The sequence below is a fragment of the Canis lupus genome, chromosome 13, assembly GCF_003254725.2.
Source record: "Canis lupus dingo isolate Sandy chromosome 13, ASM325472v2, whole genome shotgun sequence".
Lineage (NCBI taxonomy): Eukaryota > Metazoa > Chordata > Mammalia > Carnivora > Canidae > Canis > Canis lupus.
Genome location: NC_064255.1, coordinates 59,015,546 through 59,034,176, shown reverse-complemented (window position 1 = coordinate 59,034,176; position 18,631 = coordinate 59,015,546). Strand labels below are relative to the sequence as shown.

The 18,631-nt window shown below is 35.3% G+C and overlaps 1 protein-coding gene across 1 annotated transcript in view; it reads left to right on the top strand.

The window, feature by feature from the left end:
- Positions 1–18,631, top strand: part of LOC112652334 (transmembrane protease serine 11F) — a 93,979-nt gene that overhangs the window by 38,865 nt on the left and 36,483 nt on the right. Inside the window, exons 3-4 of the mRNA XM_025435844.3 lie at positions 11,811–11,962; positions 13,864–13,982. Coding sequence (XP_025291629.1) covers positions 11,811–11,962; positions 13,864–13,982 — 271 coding nt within the window. The remainder of the gene's footprint in view (positions 1–11,810; positions 11,963–13,863; positions 13,983–18,631) is intronic.

The following is an 18,631-nucleotide window of genomic DNA, read 5'->3' as shown; positions in this document are numbered from 1 at the left end:
CTCTGCCTGTGTCTCTGCCTCTCTCTCTCTCTCTCTCTCTCTCTCTCTGCCTCTCATGAATAAATAAAATCTTAAAAAAAAAAAAAGATTCAGACTTAAAACTTTAATGACTCAAGGTAAAATATTACTAAGCCAGAAAAACTAGGAGATATGACAGCTTGAATTATAAAAATTTGAAGATGTAATTATACACATAGTCATTTTCTTTTTTTTTAAAGATTTATTTATTTATTTATTTATTCATGAGAGACACAGAAACAGGCAGAGAGGAGAAGCAAGCTCCTTGCAGGGAGCCCGATGTGGGACTCGATCCCAGGACTCCAGGATCATGTCCTAAGCCAAAGGCAGATGCTCAACCACTGAGCCATCCAGGCATCCCACACATAGTCATTTTCTATCCCTTTATTCTCAATTCAGTAGACAGTAGGCAGCTGGAGAAGATATTTAAGCAAGAAAAAACATCATCAAAAAAGTACTTTCCAAATATCTCTGTTCAAGGGTGTTGGATAGATCACCAGGGAGAAAAAATGAAAACAAAGAGATCAGTTTAGACTCTATTATGATTGTTCAGTAAGGACATAGGCAGAACTTAGCACAAATCTTTGGGTTTAATTATTTGTGTATTTAATTATCAAAGACAGATGTGTACAACACAGAAACAATTTGAGATTTGGAATCATAGTCCTGAATTCAAATCCTTATCTTCATTTATGCCAAACTTACCTTGCCCACATTAATCTCAGTCTTAGTTAATTCACCATTAATGAGACTATTAATAACTAAATGGTAAATTACTAGACAAATTTGAGATAAAATTATCAATTGTCCAACACCATGATTGACAGAGAGGAGTTGTTGCAAAGTAGAAAACACACATATCTGCCTCCTTCAAGATGACATCTGGGGGACATCACTGAGTGAGTTATAATTTCAAGTTTATGAGTAATATTAAATACAATATTTTCACTGACTGCTTATTATTTATCAGGCACTGTGCTCAGTATTTAATTCATATTATTTTTTAATATAGTACAGAGCCATTATCCCTACTTTTCAGATGAAGAACTGAAGATTATCAAAAAGTTTTCTGCTATCCAAATATTAGGCAATCTGTTCCATGTTCTCTTAATACAGTAAGCAATAAAAAAATACAGTAGGCAACAATGTCTGAACTGTTATGAGTATTCCTAAAATTTTTGGAAGGAGAATGTGTTTATTAGAGACTCAATGTGAAAGAAGGAATAATTTCACAAATACTGAACTGAGATGAGTGAAATTGTGCTAATAGATGTATAAGCTTCAACTATAAAATGTGGACTTAGGCAAGCAAGGTAAAAGCTGTGTTCTGGGATCACAGTGTTGAGCTTTAGTTATGTTACAGTATCGCACCTAGTACAATACAGAATTTACATAGAAACCACTTGTACTTGTTGAGCTTCAACCTAAATAAGGCATGAAAGAAAAATGAGATCAATAGGCATGATGACCATGGTTCTTTTGAGGGGACTTAATACTCTCTTTGAAAAATGGTTAAAAAGTTGTTTTTCTCCATTCTCATCCTTGTACTCCTACTTGAGCCATTTCATTTTTCGAGGCAAGAAAGATAAGAATGCAGAAAAACACTACTGAAGTGAGAACCAAAATTAAATAACCATACTGAAAGGAAGAAAGACACTTGGCTTCAATTATACCTGGAAAAATTGTTGTCGTTGTTGTTTTTAAATAAAAATCAGCAAGCTAATGGCATTTTAATAATAGCAAAAACATTTACAGTATTTGTGGCACTTCTATGTATATAGTCTTATTCTATTTTCACAAGACACTTATGAAGTCGATGTTTTTAATGAAATAGATACTATTATACCTATTTTGCTGATTAAAAACAAACAAATTGAAGTACAGAAAAGTTAAGTATCTTGCCTAAAGTCACACATTTAGTAGGCATTACTGGAGGCTTAAAGGAAAAAAGCTCCAGAGGGCGCTTGCAAGCATTATATTATATCTCAATTCCAATCACCCAAAACAAACTTTATGCCTTTTAACCGACCGTAGAGAAGACCATAATGAAAGGTCATTGTTGGTGGTTTAATTCCACTATGCCCTATGTCCACAACTAAACACAGGAGAGAAAGGTCTAAGTCTATGGACATTGCTGAGTTTTACCAGTTCCTTTGTGCATTCAAAACTACATTTAAAATGAATATCACATTTGTTTTCTGTTGCTGTTTCTCTCCATTAATATATGTACATCACTATATGCGCATCCTAAGAAAAGTTGTTAACCTCAGTTAATCCATATCATCAAAGAGGTACTACTTATCATGGCATTACCAGAAATGAAAGCTTTTTGGCAAGAAATAGAACTGTTCCCAAACAGAAGATGTAATGTGTATCTGTGCTTCAGGTTGAATAGAAATACTTTAAGACATGTATAAGATATAAAAAGAATTTCCCTTCAGGGATGCTGCTGAGGACACTGGATTAGCACATAAATATTTATGTTGCACATAGAGGCGTATACATCATTTACCTTAAACTTGTTTATTTACATTTCTTTAGTACCAAGGATAATCAGATATTTAACTTCTCATTCTGATGGCATTAGCTATCTGATGGATTCACTTCATGCACTTTGAATGAATTGTACAGAGTTTCTTTGTAACATTTTAATGACATTAAGAACAAATACAAAGATATGTTCAATGAGGAAGTTATGTGAAAGTGATCAAAAAGATTGAATAATATTGGTCATACTCTGTTAAAGGATATTTATTAAAGGATATTTATATAATCCTCAAAAAATAACCTCTTTTGCTACTTAAACCCTTAGCCAACTCATTACCCTTCCCTTTGTGTTACTGAGTCAAACTAACCTTATTCAACATAAATTCTTGGCTCTATTTCTAATTTTGAGAGACATCACTTAATTTTAAATCAAAGCCAAAGCCTTAAATTCTGAATGAAAAAAGCATATTTATAAAGTTCTCAGGGATCTGTGCTTTCATCATTTATGTTCACCTATTATACAGTTCCTATATTTTTAATTCTTGCAAGATGTTTGGGAAATGCTTTCTCAATATGTCCCTAATTATCTTCCCTAGTCAGTAAGGAGATTTAATCCTTTCGTTTGGCCAACTGATGGAAGAAACTGGAAGTGTTCACCTAATTTTTTACGTGACAACAGGGAGTTAGGTTTGTTAATCAGCAGAGCCTATAATGGTGCGAGGCATATAGTAAGTGCTCAATAAGAACCTACTGAATGAATTACGTGTGACAGAAGGATCAGATTCATTTTATATGATCCCAAGGAAACATAACTAAGTGTAATAGATGTAAACTTTAGGAATGCCTTCCTAAAAACCATCGTCAGGTTACTTACAAAGGCAAAAGGAGCTTCCTCAAAGAAGTAAGGAAGGAAAGGTTTTACAAACAAGCTGGGCAACATTAGAATATTGATGTGATAAAGAGGAGTTTAGCACTGATAAGTGATGTTAATAATGTTATATTTAACTATGAATTCTGAGAATCTATGTGTTCTGGGTAAAATCAAGAAAGGAGTCTTCATATCCTTACCACCATACATTACAAATGCATTTGTATCTGTAACCAGTTTCAGAGGAAGCAAGTCTCTTTATCAAGACTATCTTCTCTAGATCCAAGTTTTTCCTACCTCTTCTGATACCCTATCACAGAAAGAGAATAAATGGCTCATATCTATGTCTACCACCTGCTAATTCCTTACAGATTAAAGCCTGCTCGGGAGTTTCCTTCATTGAAAAGACTTTATAGACATGCCACTTGAAAAGGTGATGCTTGAGTGTATGGCAGGCAGGTAAAGGATATGGCAGGCAGGATATGGCAGGCAGGTAAAGGATATGGCAGGCAGGCAAGTAAAGGATAGAGAATTGAAAGTGAGAGAGGTTATTAGGGGCTATGTGACAGATTGGCTGCAGGGGGCTCCATCCTGGGGAATCTTCAGGGTTATGTTAAAGAGTTTTGTGTCAGTGTGAAATTTAGTAGTTAATTCTTGTGAACGTGTCTCAGCGAGGAGATTACATTAGTGGTAGATTTCCATATACCCTCTCCTTTCCAGAACAGCTCTGTTTTAAATTAGTGTTATATAGTAGAGTTCCATGTAAGCATTAATTTGAGAAAGGGGTCTCAGCCCCTTCAAAATGTTTCTTTCCCCTGCTCAGGCCAAACATAGTGGAACCTCCTTAACTCTTTCACATTCTGCACCAATTCACTGTAAATTCTTTTTTTTTTTTTTCATCAGAAAGGCCTTGTCAGCAAAGCCTTTAAAATTCTGAATCCAATGATATATTCTGATCTCTTCACTTGCCAACATTCTAGTCAAAGCCACTATCATCTCCCACCTGAACTTGTGCAGTGGTCTGCTAACCAATTTCCCTGCTTTTACCCTTTATGCTACCTTCTCCCTCTACCCCAGTGTATTGTCCACAGAGCAATCCTTTTAAAAAGACCATTCCATTTCACTGACTAAAACTCTGTAATGGTTTCCCTTCTCACTTAATAATATAAAGGAATCCTTATGGTGCCTTGCTTGGTTATGATCTGCTATATGACTCTCGCTGACCTCAGCTTCTCTCTTCTGCTTGCTCACTTCATACTGGTCACATTGACCTTCTCACTCTTCTGTCAACATATCAAACCTGCTCCCACTTCAGGACGCTCATACTTACTGTTCCTTTTGCTTATAGTACTTTTCTCAGACAGTTGCATGACTTAGTCTTTCACTTTGTTGTATCTGCTTGGTGTCATCTTTGCAGAGAGGTCTCCTCTGATTGCCTTAATCTACCCTACCTCCATGCATTCTCTATTCTCTTACCTGACAATTTGCATTTATTCATAGTTTATGTGTTGTTCACTGTCTGTCTTCCTCACCAGGAGATGTGAGGACAGACAATATGTCTTCAGTCCTGCTATATCCTTACCACCTAAAATAGTGCCTGAAACAAGTAGATGCTCTATGAAGGTATGTTGACCGAATGAATGAAGTCAAAGTTGCCATATTAATAGTGTGCTTGGCAATTATAATAACCATAAAATCTTTTTCAGGCAGAAAATGTGTGATCATTCTCATGCAATTTTTGTAGTTATCTAGAAAATGAAAGATTTTGAGGAACCTGGTGTATTTTTGAAGGATACACAAAAAGTTACCCGTATTTGTAAGAATTAAATTAAATTACTAAATATTGTTGCTCATGTAGCTGCTTTCACAGAGGTGGAGCTACCATTGCTAATATGATAGTATGGGGGGAGGTTGCCTTTGGGTGCTTAGAAGATGGCAAACATCATTTTCAAGATAAGCTATAAAGGGGGATAGATCTTATGCTGTATCTAAAAATCATAGGTCTACAAAAATTTTTTAAAGGCAGTTTGGAAAGCCCATGAAATTCTTATCATCAATATCCTAGAATGTCCTATATGCTTTTATATTACATTGCATTATGTAATCGGATTTAATGGGATTAACATACCCGTCCCCCTGCAATTTATAGAACTATTATACATTACAGTATAGAAGCAGGGTGCTATCCAATTTCTGCCCACACTCTGCAACTTTGCCCTTCTCCATTTCCTGCCAAATCAGTCATGTCTAGTTGATAGGGAAGCTAATTTTGATGACTAACTCATATTCATAATTCTTCTAGTTTCCCACCACTTTGCTAGTTCTTTATGCTGCTGTAGTCACTTACTATGACTACATTTTTAATATATGCTCTCATGTGCTTTTTGAATAAAACCAAGGGCATTTCTTGCCAGAGTTCTTTTATTTATGTTCCTAGTCTTAAAAATTCTTATCAAAACAAATTTTGCCTTATGAAAACACATGTCATCACTAAAATGACTATATTGTTGATTGACTTAATTTTTAACTTAAATATAGTTGATATATGATGTTACAGTAATTTCTGGTGTACAGTATAGTGAATCAACTTCCCTGTACATCATGCTATCCTCACCATAAGTGTAGCTACCATCTATTACCATGCAACACTATTAGAATAGTATCATAGGCTATATTCCCAATGCAGTGTCTTTTATTCCAATGACTTATTCATATAACTGGAAGCCTGTATCTCCCACTCCCCTTCACTCATTTTGCCCAACCCACTTCCCCCTGCTAACCATCAATTCTCTATAAGTTCAATTCCTCTTAATGTTTTTCTATTTATTCATTTGTTCTGTTTTTTAGATTCCACATCTGAGTGAAATCATAAGGTATTTATCTTTCTCAGTCTGACTTATTTCATTTAGCATAATACCCTTTAGGTCCATCCATGTTATCACAAATAGCACAACCTTATTCTTTTTTATGGCTGCAAAATATTCCATTATACACACAGACACACACACACATATACACATCTTTCTTATCCACTAATGATAAGAGTTTAAAATCTAAAGTAGATAAAAAACTTATACAACTCAATACCAAAAAAACAAACAAACTCAACAACAAAACCCCCCCACAATTTGATTAAAAAATGGGCAAAGGATCTGAATAGACATTTTCCAAAGACATACGAATAGACGCATGAAAGATGTTCAACATCACTAAACACAGAAACACAAATCAAGAAACTACCATGAGATATCACATTATACCTGTCAGAATGGTGAAAATAAAAAAGACAAAAAATAAGTGTTGGAAAGGAAGTGTGAAAAAGGAACTCACATGCACCATTGGAAGAAATGTTAATTGATGCAGACACTGGGAAACAGTAGGGAGATTCCTCAAAAATTAAAAATAGAAATAACAATCCCACTACTGAGTATTCACCCAAAGAAAACAAAAACACACTAATCCAAAAATATATATGCACCCTTATGTTTATTGCAGTATTATTTACAATAGCCAAATTATGTACGCAACTCGTGTCCATCCACAAATGATTGTATCTTTTTTAATGCTGCAACAACACAACGAGCTCTTCTTTTTTTACCATCCAACATTTTGTCAATTTTTAAAAAAGATTTTATTTATTTATTCATGGGAGACACACAGAGAGAGATAGAGACATAGGTAGAGGGAGAAACAGTCTCCCCTAGGGAGCCTGATGTGGGATTTGATTCCAGGACCCCAGAATCACAACCTGAGCCAAAGGCATATGCTCAACCACTGAGCCACCCAGGCACCCCTTGTCAGTGTTTTGATTCATATTTTCTGGTATTGCCAAGTCTTCCCATAAAAAGAGATTTCCCAAAAAGAATTGCACTACCATTAGCTGAACTGAATTAGATTAAGCCATTAATATGGTTCTCCCAAATCTCTTTAACTCTTCTTACTTCTCATCCTCTATCCAAAATACATGAATCATTTTCTTTTGTTGATTTCATCAAATTTTTATGAGTGATAGTGAAAAATACTATTCATTGGTGAGTTTTCTTTGACTTCCAAGTAAATTCTGTCATCATATTCCTGTTTAAAAAGGTGCTTTTATGATAATGAAACATTGTTCTGCTTGCAAGCAAGGTGTAAAGAGGAACAGGATATATTTAACCACTATCAGGTGTTACAGAATGCTCTTGACCTTCAAGGGCCTGCTCAGTTGTCACATCTTCTAAGAAGTCTTTTCTGTATACATTTCTGTCCCTTTCCCGTTACATTATTCAATCCTTCATGTTTACTTATCATTGTACTTGGTATATCTATTATTTTTCTTATAACACTGTATTGATCTTACTATTTTATATATTTCAACTCTTCCATAAACCCCTTGGATACAAAGTGTATTTTTTTTAAGTTCTTGTATCTCCACTGCTGGGAATATATTAGGCACATAATAAACGTTTCTTAAATAGAATTGAATTAAGTATAACAAAAGAGCATATAACAATCCTGCTGACCAGATTATACATCATGTGGCTCTGGGTATGTTCCAAATTTAGTAGAAGCAGAGCCTTGTCTAGATATACTTGACATATATTATATATCAATAAGCTTATTGCCACATATGATAATGTGATAATGTAGTTTTGGGACCTTTAACCATGAACTTAAGAGTCACATAGTAAGACTATGAGAGAAAAAAAGTACTGAGAAAACGTCTAGTCTATGGAAGTTCAGAGAACATAGATAATAAGTGAGTTTACGAGGCATAAACTAAGCTTTGCCTCTGCATCAACAAATAAAATACTATATTTATATATACAGTATAAATAATAGAGAAATTTCATTTATATAATATCTGTTAGTTATTATTAAATGCCTACTACATATATATTAGCTCTGAGAAGCTGAGAATTGGTCTATCAATGTAACAGCAACAGCAACACCAATGCTAAACCAACAAATAATTATTCAGTAATAGCATAAATGCTTTCCAGTGACATAAATTTAGAAAATCAAGCACACACATAGGTACACACACACACATCAACTGTAATATGAAGTCTAGGAATGGGAAAAGCAATGTCAATGTATTTCAGTAATGAACTGGTTCAAATCCCAATTTCATAACTGAATTAACTAAAACAGATTAAAGTTTAAAAAGAGGCAGGGTACTGTTTCAAAACACATACTACAAAGTGTCTCAAATTATTGGCTTAACTCTATCAAGCAAAGTGACAGGAAGAAAATAAATCCTAATTATTAATTTAAAAATTAACCCTTTTGGGCAGCCCTGGTGGTACAGTGGTTTGGCACCCCCTGCAGCCCAGGGCGTGATCCTGGAGACCCAGGATTGAGTCCCATGTCAGGCTCCCTGCATGGGGCCTGCTTCTCCCTCTGCCTGTGTCTCTGCCTCTCTCTCTCTCTTCTCTGTCGCTCATGAATAAATAAATTAAATCTTAAAAAAAATAAAAATAAAAAAATAAAAATTAACCCTTTTGCCATCGACTCTTTATTCCATCTAGATAATATCTAATAGCTATTTTTGGTGATTAAGCAAGTATAGAAGTTTTACTCTAGCTTGGGGAGATCTCTCATCATGTAAGTGTCCTCTTGTGACTGGTACAGTCCACTTGAGCCATATATGCTTACATATATTTCTTTCTTTTTTTTTTTTAGGAAAGATTTTATTTATTTATTCATGAGAGACAGAGAGAGAGAGGCAGACATAGGCAGAGTGAGAGTCAGGCTCCCGTAGGAGCCTGATGCGGGACTCGATCCCCAGACCCTGGGATCAGGCCCTGAGCCAAAGGCAGACACTCAACCGCTGAGCCACCCAGGTGTCCCTGCTTACATATATTTCAGTTTAACTCTTTAAAAGGATACAAATGAATTAACTTTTAGAATTCTGGAATAAGAATAATTTATGCACAAATGGGCTATCTTCATTTTTATGATTTATTTTTAATTCATTATTCCTTAATCTAGTCAAAAATACTATAATTTTTCCATATATCGTGATATCATGGTTTTTGAACAGCTTTGTTTCACTGATTCTCACATTAAGACCAATAATCTAAACTATGTATGGAGGCCGAAGTCTGAGGAAGTGGGAGATATCTTAATCATACAATAATCTCCCCATTCTGCCTAACAAAAAGGCACTCATGCCATTCAATGTGCAAATATATAATAAAAATGGCCTACTTCTTTCTGCATAATTCTACTTAAACTACATTAGTTAGAACCTCAATTAATTTGTTATAAAAGCCTCCATTTTAAGAAAAGTTCTGTAAAAGTGGAGAAAAGCAACTCCATTTCAATTGCTTAAATAAAGTTTATTTAACTTTACCTTAAAGTGTAAGACTGAACTCTCTGATAAATGTCATATGTGCAACAGTGAGCCATCTTGGATATAGTAATCATAGAGCTTATTACAACTCGTTTTGAGAGTTGGCATGCTTTCTCACCTGTTTATTTAGGTCTGATTACAGTGCTGATTACAGGCTCTCATCAAAGAGCCTGCTTCTAGAAGACATAACTCCAAGACTTAATTGTTCATCTACACAAGTGGCATGATGGAGGGGGGATGTATTAGAGGTTATGTTTGTTCTTTTCATCAGGGCATTTGTGAGTCTGTCTGCAGAGAAAGGTATAAGATTGAACTTTTTTATGTACATCTTATTGGCCAGGGATAATGTAGTTGGTCTGCTGTATCTACCTGAGTTAAATGGAAAGAATGAAATAGCTGGGCCCTGGGGCAGGGGAGTTCCTGGGGAGCCCTTTCACAGCCATTCTCAGTTTGCTACAAACTCATGGGTCTTGTGAAGGTGAGCCTCCCTGGTTTTCAAAGCTAGATGCTCTGGGATCTTGTCACTCCAGTTTTCAAAGTTGGGGTGCTCAATGTGGGACTCAAACCTTTGCTTCTAAAGGAGAAGCTCCAGGTTTTTAGTTCCTTCCCAATTGTAGGTCCCCCCTGCCAAGGGTAGGGTTTATGGTGAGATGATATCTCAGCTTCTCCTACCCACTTTAATGTGGTTTCCCTCTCGCTTTCTAATGTGCAGTACTCACTCAAGTAGTTTTCAGGTTTTTTCAGAGTACAGTGTTCCATATGTAGCTGTGAATTCTGTGTGTCAGTGAGAGAAGGTAGCTCAAGATCCTCCTGGATCATCCTTTTGAATTGGAACAACAGTTGGGTCTCAAAATTCTTTAGCTTTTGTATGCAAATGATTTTTCAGATCTAGGATCTAGAGGGTGTGCCTTTCATTCATCGTTCATTTATTCAAAAAGCAGAAACATTTATGTCAGGAATAAAAAAAAGTCTTCTTTACCATGATGCAATGTTATCATGACTTAGAGTGTGGCTATAACTCCCCAAATTTGACAGAATTTGATTCTTGTCATTTCTTGCATCTTTAAGGGCTCAGGTAAAAGCAGCCAAATTTTCCTTTTTAGGAAAAAAGGAAGAGAAAAAAAAATGCAGCAACCAAAATATCCACAAACTCAATCATCAAGAATACTTAATGCCATAGATTTGTATATGGAGACTTCGAATAGGGTGAGGAAGGAGGTATTGTATATGTAGATATTAATAAATTTTTGTTAATTCTGGGCAGTGTGGTGCCAACCTTAACAGTTGTTTTTATTATCTTGTCTAATGAATAAAGCTTATAACAAATATTGTTAGATAAAATTAAAAATATGAAAACTAATAAAAATATCTTACTTTGAAGATATTAAATGTTGAGAGGAATTTGGAAAATAAAGTAGATAAATACCAACTTTCAAGTTGGAGAAAGATAATTTCAATGGTTTAAGATATTTTAGTGGGGAAGTAGTACATGAGTAGAGACAGGTAAAAGTCAAGTGGAAATAGTCTTCTTGGGGACTATAATTCACAATTTGTGATTTCTTTGGGAGGTGCTAATAAAATGCAAAGAACCATGATCAGGTCTTCAAAAATAATATTGCTATTTTTAAAACAAATCATTAAGAAAACTTTTAAGGTCATTAAAAAAGAATTCATATTAAGATTTTTATTTTTAATCAAGTAGAACTGATAAGATTATTATATAACTCCATTGCTAGAAACTCCCTTATTAAAATATGTTATTTATAAATTATTATGAATGTTATTTATAAATTACCTTTTTAATAAGTGAGTCTGTGTTCCACCATCCAAATTTCAAATTGCCAATATGTCAGACAAAATGCTGTAGGAAGATATTCTCACTTGAATGTCAACATTGGTAAAACTTTAATCAAAATTTATATTGTGATTGGGGTATTGGGAAAGTGCATACAAATTAAAACCTTGTGTTCTTTTCAAGATCTAAGTATTCTATTGTTAGTTAGCATTATGAACTATTTTCTTAAAGGAACATAACAAATGGACATATAGTGAAACCATATGACTTTCTTATTGTCTTACTATTTATTCCTATTATCACAGACCAGTTGAATTTTCAGAAGCCGATTACCCACGGGTTGAATATCAAAGAAGACAGCAATTTTGGGATCCTATACGTCTAGCTCTTTTCACATTGGCAATTGTAGCAATCATAGGAATTGCAATTGGTATTGTTACTCATTTTGTTGTTGAGGGTAAGTATCCAGGTCACATTTCTATTGCCTAAGTCCTCTATGACTTAGTATCTTAAAATTCCCTCTTGTTTAAAAAATGCTATTTGCATGATAGTAAAATTTTAATTACTAATCTCTTATTGATGTTAAATTATTGTTTGCTCCAGTATTGAGTTCAGTGTTACATGTTTGCAGCCAGTGAGGTTTGCAATATGCATTATTACATGGATAGACACATCTAAAAGCAATATAGTTTTGGGGCACCTGAGTAGCTCAGTTGGCTAAGTGTCTGCCTTCAGTTCAGGTCATGATCCCAGAGTCCTGGGATCCAGCTCCCTGCTCAGTGGGGAGTCAGCTTCTTCCTTTTCTCTGCCCCTCCCCCCACTAGTGCTTTCTTTCAAACAAATAAATAAAAATCTTAAAAACGATATAATTTTATTTTTTTTTAAAGATTTTATTTATTTACTCATGAGAGACATAGAGAGAAAGAGGCAGAGACACAGGCAGAGGGAGAAGCAGGCTCCATTCAGGGAGCCTGACCTGGGACTCGATCCCAGGTCTCCAGGATCATGCCCTGGGCTGAAGGCGGCGCTAAACCGCTGAGCCACCCGGCTGCCCGCGATATAATTTTTAAAATGAGAAAGAGTGGAGGATCCCTGGGTGGCTCAGCGGTTTAGCTCCTGCCTTTGGCCAGGGGCGTGATCCTGAGGTCCCGGGATCAAGTCCCACATCAGGCTCCCTGCATGGAGCCTGCTTCTCCCTCTGCCTATGTCTCTGCCTCTCTCTCTCTCTTTCTCTCTATCATGAATAAATAAATAAATCTTTAAAAAAATGAGAAAGTGAACAGCTTAATTTTTAGAATAAAGACAAATCACATGTGCTGAGTTTCATATGCCTTTTTCCCCCCAAAACCAATATAAGGCAACTGCTTAAGCTATAGGCAATCAAATGATCTCTTTGCTTTGTTTCTGCATCTTCTCTATATAAATCTCTTCTCACTCCTGTTGATGGACGGCTCCTAATGACTTTAGGGTTGGTGCTACCCAACTGGAATCGCTATCTGCTCAAATAAACTTGAAAATTTGAATTTAAATGGCCCTCGGGGATCATAACCTGAACTGAAGGCAGGCGCTTAACCAACTGAACCACCCAGGCATCCCAACCCAAGTGATCTTCTAACATCAGCAAATAGTTGATCACTGTTAGGATCACCCAGAACAGGTTATTTAACATGATTAGGATAAGGATAGAACAGTGGAAGGCTTAGGATAGAAGTAGAAATAAAAAGTTCTCCAACTTCCCTGAAGAGGTGTGGCCAGGGAGGAAGAAAGTTGGAAAATGACTCCACAAAGCCTAAGATGGGGTTTCAGGGAATATGATTAAGGCTGCAAAACAATCAAGATTTTTTTTTTTTAAAAGAAAAGACCATTATTATGATCTGTTTTCCTTGACAATGGCAGTTTTAGTCGTATGTACATTGCTGAGAATTGAGAGGTGAAAACAATAAATACTAATACTTATTGGTGACATGGAAAAAATTGATAACCTGCTCAATGTATCTTTATAATACAGCTTATCTAAGATGTATATATCATAATTCTTTGGGGGAAATTGACAATTTTTGCATGACTTTCAGCAATCCCTTTCAATATTTATTTTCCATATTGCACGTCCAATTTTGTATGAAAATTCTGATATGCATAAACACTTAAATAAGGTATTCTGAAAGTGTATTTGGAGGCCTGAATTTTCTATTTTAGCTGGATACAGTGACAAAGCTACAAAATATTTTTTAAATGTCCACAATTACTCTTGTACCAAGAAGAAATAAACTGCACTATAGTAAACCTATTTCCTGGGGTTGGAGAACAAGAAACTGATTATATTTAAGCATGAATCTTTTGTTTATGTTTACCTTTCAGATGATAAGTCATTCTATTACCTTGCCTCTTTTGAAGTCACAAATATAAAATATAAAGAAAATTATGGAATAAAAAGCTCAAGAGAGTTTATAGAAAGGAGTCATCAGATTGAGAGAATGGTAAGTCCAACAGAAATTTTTAAAGTTTATGAATGTGTTTTTCTGTTTCACTTTCAGTGTGGTTGCTATAAGAACTTAGCCTCTCCATGCCTAAATGTCTTCTGTAAAATGTGGTTAATGTCTAGGCCATATGGTTGTGAAGATTAAATAACTTAATATATGTAAAATACTTAGAATAATTTTATATACCATTAAACATACGTTGATTAGAGTAGGCTACTAATTAGCAACTAAGAAAACTGTTGGTTGAAACAGATGTTTGTCCTATTTTTAATTCTTGATTTTCTGTCCTGGTTCATTTTCCTTAAATTTTTTATATTTTATTTTATTTTATTTATCTTATATTTTTATTTTATTTTATTTTATTTTATTTATTTAATTTTATTTTATTATTTTTTATTTTATGAGAGACACAGGGAGAGAGGCAGAGACATAGCCTCTATGGAAGGGAGAAGTAGGCTTCCTGAGGAGAGCCCGTTGCAGGACTCCATCCGGGACCCCGGGATCACGCCCTGAGCGGAAGGCAGATGCTCAACCACTGAGCCATCCAGGTGTCCCTCCATAAACTTTTTAAACACAAGAATATATCAATGCCATGTTTGCCTTATCATTTTGTTTATTATGTTTTTAAAAGCATCACAAGACGTGCATCTATCTATCATCTCTCTCTCTATATATATATATATATATATTTTTTTTTTTTTTTTGAGAGAGAGAGAGATTGGGGCAGGGAAGGGCAGAGGGAGAGGGAGTCTTTTTTTATACTAAATTTATTTTTTACTGGTGTTCAATTTGTCAACATACAGAATAACACCCAGTGCTCATCCCGTCAAGTGCCCACCTTAGTGCCCACCACCCAGTCACCCCTACCCCCCGCCCACCTCCCCTTCCACCACCCCTAGTTTGTTTCCCAGAGTTAGGAGTCTTTCATGTTCTGTCTCCCTTTCTGATATTTCCCACTTATTTTTCCTCCTTTCCCCTTTATTCCCTTTCACTATTATTTATATCCCCCGAATGAATGAGACCATATAATGTTTGTCCTTCTCCAATTGACTTACTTCATTCAGCATAATACCCTCCAGTTCCATCCACGTTGAAGCAAATGGTGGGTATTTGTCATTTCTAATGGCTGAGGAATATTCCAGTGTATACATAGACCACAGCTTCTTTATCCATTCTTCTTTTGATGGACACCGAGGCTCCTTCCACAGTTTGGCTATCGTGGCCATTGCTGCTAGAAACATCGGGGTGCAGGTGTCCCGGCGTTTCACTGCATCTGTATCTTTGGGGTAAATCCCCAGCAGTGCAATTGCTGGGTCGTAGGGCAGGTCTATTAACTCTTTGAGGAACCTCCACACAGTTTTCCAGAGTGACTGCACCAGTTCACATTCCCACCAACAGTGCAAGAGGGTTCCCTTTTCTCCGCATCCGGGAGAGGGAGTCTTAAAAAGGCTCCATGCCCAGTGAGGAGCTCAGTGCAGGACTGGATCTCACGACCCTGAGACCATGACCTGAGCCAAAATCAAGAGTCAGACACAACCAAATGAGCCACCTAGGTGCCTGTGTCTATGATTTTTGATATCAATCTCAAATCTAGTTACGCCTCTCATAGTTTGTCTTGAAAACTATGCATTTTCAAGGCATTTCTAATTTTCAAAGTATATGAGACAAGCTAAATCTTTACCTATCATAGCAGAAAGTAAAAAAGAATAGTTTTCCATTTTTTGTTCCATGAAAAGCATGTCCGTGAAGACCATAGATTTGTTTAGCAAAACCCAGCATATTAGCCTAGACTGTACTCCTTAAAGCTTATTAGAGTTACTCTGGAACAACGAAGTTATAGCTCTATAGAAAGAAGACTGAATTAGTATGATTATTTATGATTAACCAAAGATCCAATCTCAATTAAAAGATGACTTTAGCACTTCAACTCTTCACTCATTGTACTTTCCTTTCTCTGAATTATTAGTAATGTAAAAAAGTATTTGTATTTTATTTATCTTTATATAGGTTGATTCTAAATACTGAAAAACAGTGAATAGTATTTTCATTTCCATAGCTATTTAAATAGTGTTTGTTGAGACGTCTGGGTGGCTCAGTGGTTTAATGTCTGCCTTGCTCGGGGTGTGATCCTGGGGTCCTGGGATAGAGTCCTGCATTGGGCTCCCCACAGGGAGCTTCCTTCTCCCTCTGCCTATGTCTCTGCTTCTCTCTGTGTCACTCATGAATAAATAAAATCTTTAAAAATATATAGTGTTTGTCATTTAACAAAATAGTGTTTTTTACAATTGCGTTGCCGCATAAGAATGTTCCCAAAAGCAATTCTGAGTAGAACTCACTCATTTATTTTAAATCCTCCCCCATTTTACTATATCCTCAGATATGTTCAAAGTCTCACTATTTCTTTAATTCTTCTTTCTCAAAACTTTATGCATTCTGCTTCAATTTGAACTGGTTGCCTTCTAGGTCCACTTCAGAGAGGTAAACTGGGTCCAAACAGGATTGCTCTAGTTTGTGAGAGCCATTGCTTCTTGCATCCCATATTTTCCTTGATATGGTGGGTTAAGTCCTCAAGCACCTTCCTTAAGAAAAAAGTGCATGGGAGGTAACATTTCTGAATTATTTTATGTTGAAAAATTCTTTATTCTTTAGCCCACTAGAGTGACAGTTTGAATATAAACATTTAAGTTGAAAATCACTTCCCCTCAGACCATCTGAGGCCTTGTTCTATTTTTATTACTTGATCACTACACTTACAAGAAATTGTGTTTCTCTTTTTTTTCTAGAAGCTTTTGTACTTTACTTTTTGCTGAAATTTCATAATGATGTGTCTCAGTATTTGATTTTTTTTCTTTCATTCATTTTTGTTGGACTATCATACATTAGAAAGTGTGTAAAACATTTTAAAGAACTATTAAAAATAAATATCCAAGAACCCAACCAAATTTCAGAAATAGAACTTTACTAGTACCTCTGAATCCTCTATATGTCCTTCCCCCTCTCTTCTTCGTAGTTAAAAATTTTTTTGAATTTGGATTTAATCATTCTGTGATTTTATTACCTATGTATGCATACTCAAATAGCATATTATGTGATTTTACCTCTTTTGAACTTTATGTAAATATAATCATATTGTATCTCTCTGTGACTTCATTCTTTCACTCAACATTATGTTTTTGAGATTTCCCCATTTTGATGCACGTAGATGTAGCTCATTTGTTTTCACTTCGGTGTAGAATGCCCTAGAAAGAATATACTACTATTTATTAATTCATTCTATGGTTGACAAATATTTCAGCTAATTTCACTTTTATAATTATGAACATGAGGCTAATTAACCTGCTTACAGATTAGTAAGCAGTGCATGTGCAAGAGCCTTCATAGGTCATAAACCAAGCAGATAGTTTGCTGGGTCATAGGTCATAGGTTATGCTCAGACTCAACTGTTATGTATATATAATAGTAACTCATTGTGAATTTAATTTACATTTTCCTGATTATTAATATGGTTCATCAGCAGTTATTAACCATTTGTATTTTGTCCTTTATAAATACCTACTCATGATTTTTTGCCCATTTCTTTCTTCTATCTTTTGTGTGTGTGCATTCTTTTTTTTTTTTTACTTAATGTACAGTGTAATATGCCCAGTTCCTATTGTATTTTATCTTTTAATTTATTCTTAGAAACATTTTTTGGGGAAAAAAGGAAACTTTGGGGGCGAAATTAATCCCTCATTTTGGGAAATGAATCTTTTTCCATTTTGTGGCTTGCCTTTTCATTTTCTTAATATTTTAATGAACAGTGTTCTGAATTTTAATATAGTTAAATACATCATTCTTTTCCTTTATTATTAGTGTCCTTTGTGTTTGTATAAGAAATCCTTTCTGATCTTGATGTCACTGTCTTAAAAAAAATGGGTTTTCCTTTTTTGCGTTTAAGCCTTCTTTATTCTACATGGAATTGATATTTGCATATGTGTTTGATTTAGGGATTTTAATTTCATTTTTTCCCTCTATATGAATAAACATTTCTCTTAGCACCACTGATTGAGCAGTCAGCTTTTCTGTGGTTGATCTGCCATGCCGTCTCTGCCACAAGTCAAGTTTCCATATGTGAATTGGGATGTTGCTGTGCTCTCTAATCAGTTCCATTGATCAGCTTGTTTTGCATTTTGTCAATACCACAATGTTTTAACCTCAATAGTTTGACAATAAGTGTCAATGCCTGTTACATTAGTTTCCTAGTGTTGCTGTACCAAATTACCATAAACTAGTGGCTTAAAACAATAGGAATTCATTTTCTCAGTTATGGAAGCCAGAAATATGAAATCAAGGTATAGACATGTCTGGTTTCCTTGGAAAGCACTAGGGAAGAATCTTTCTTTGCCTCTTTCTGCTTCTGGTAGCTTCAGTCATTCTCTGACATGTAGTTAGATAGCTGCAATCTCTGTCTGCATCTTGACCTTTTCCTCTGTGTTTCTCCAGTCCAATAAAGGCATTGGATTATTAGGTTAGAGTCACTAGATTCAAGATGTTCCTGGATATCACATTGGTCTTATCTTGAGATCCTTAGCATAGGATCTGCAAAGATCTGCCAAATAAGGTCATATTCACATGTTCCCAGACTTAGATGTATCTTTTAAGGGGGC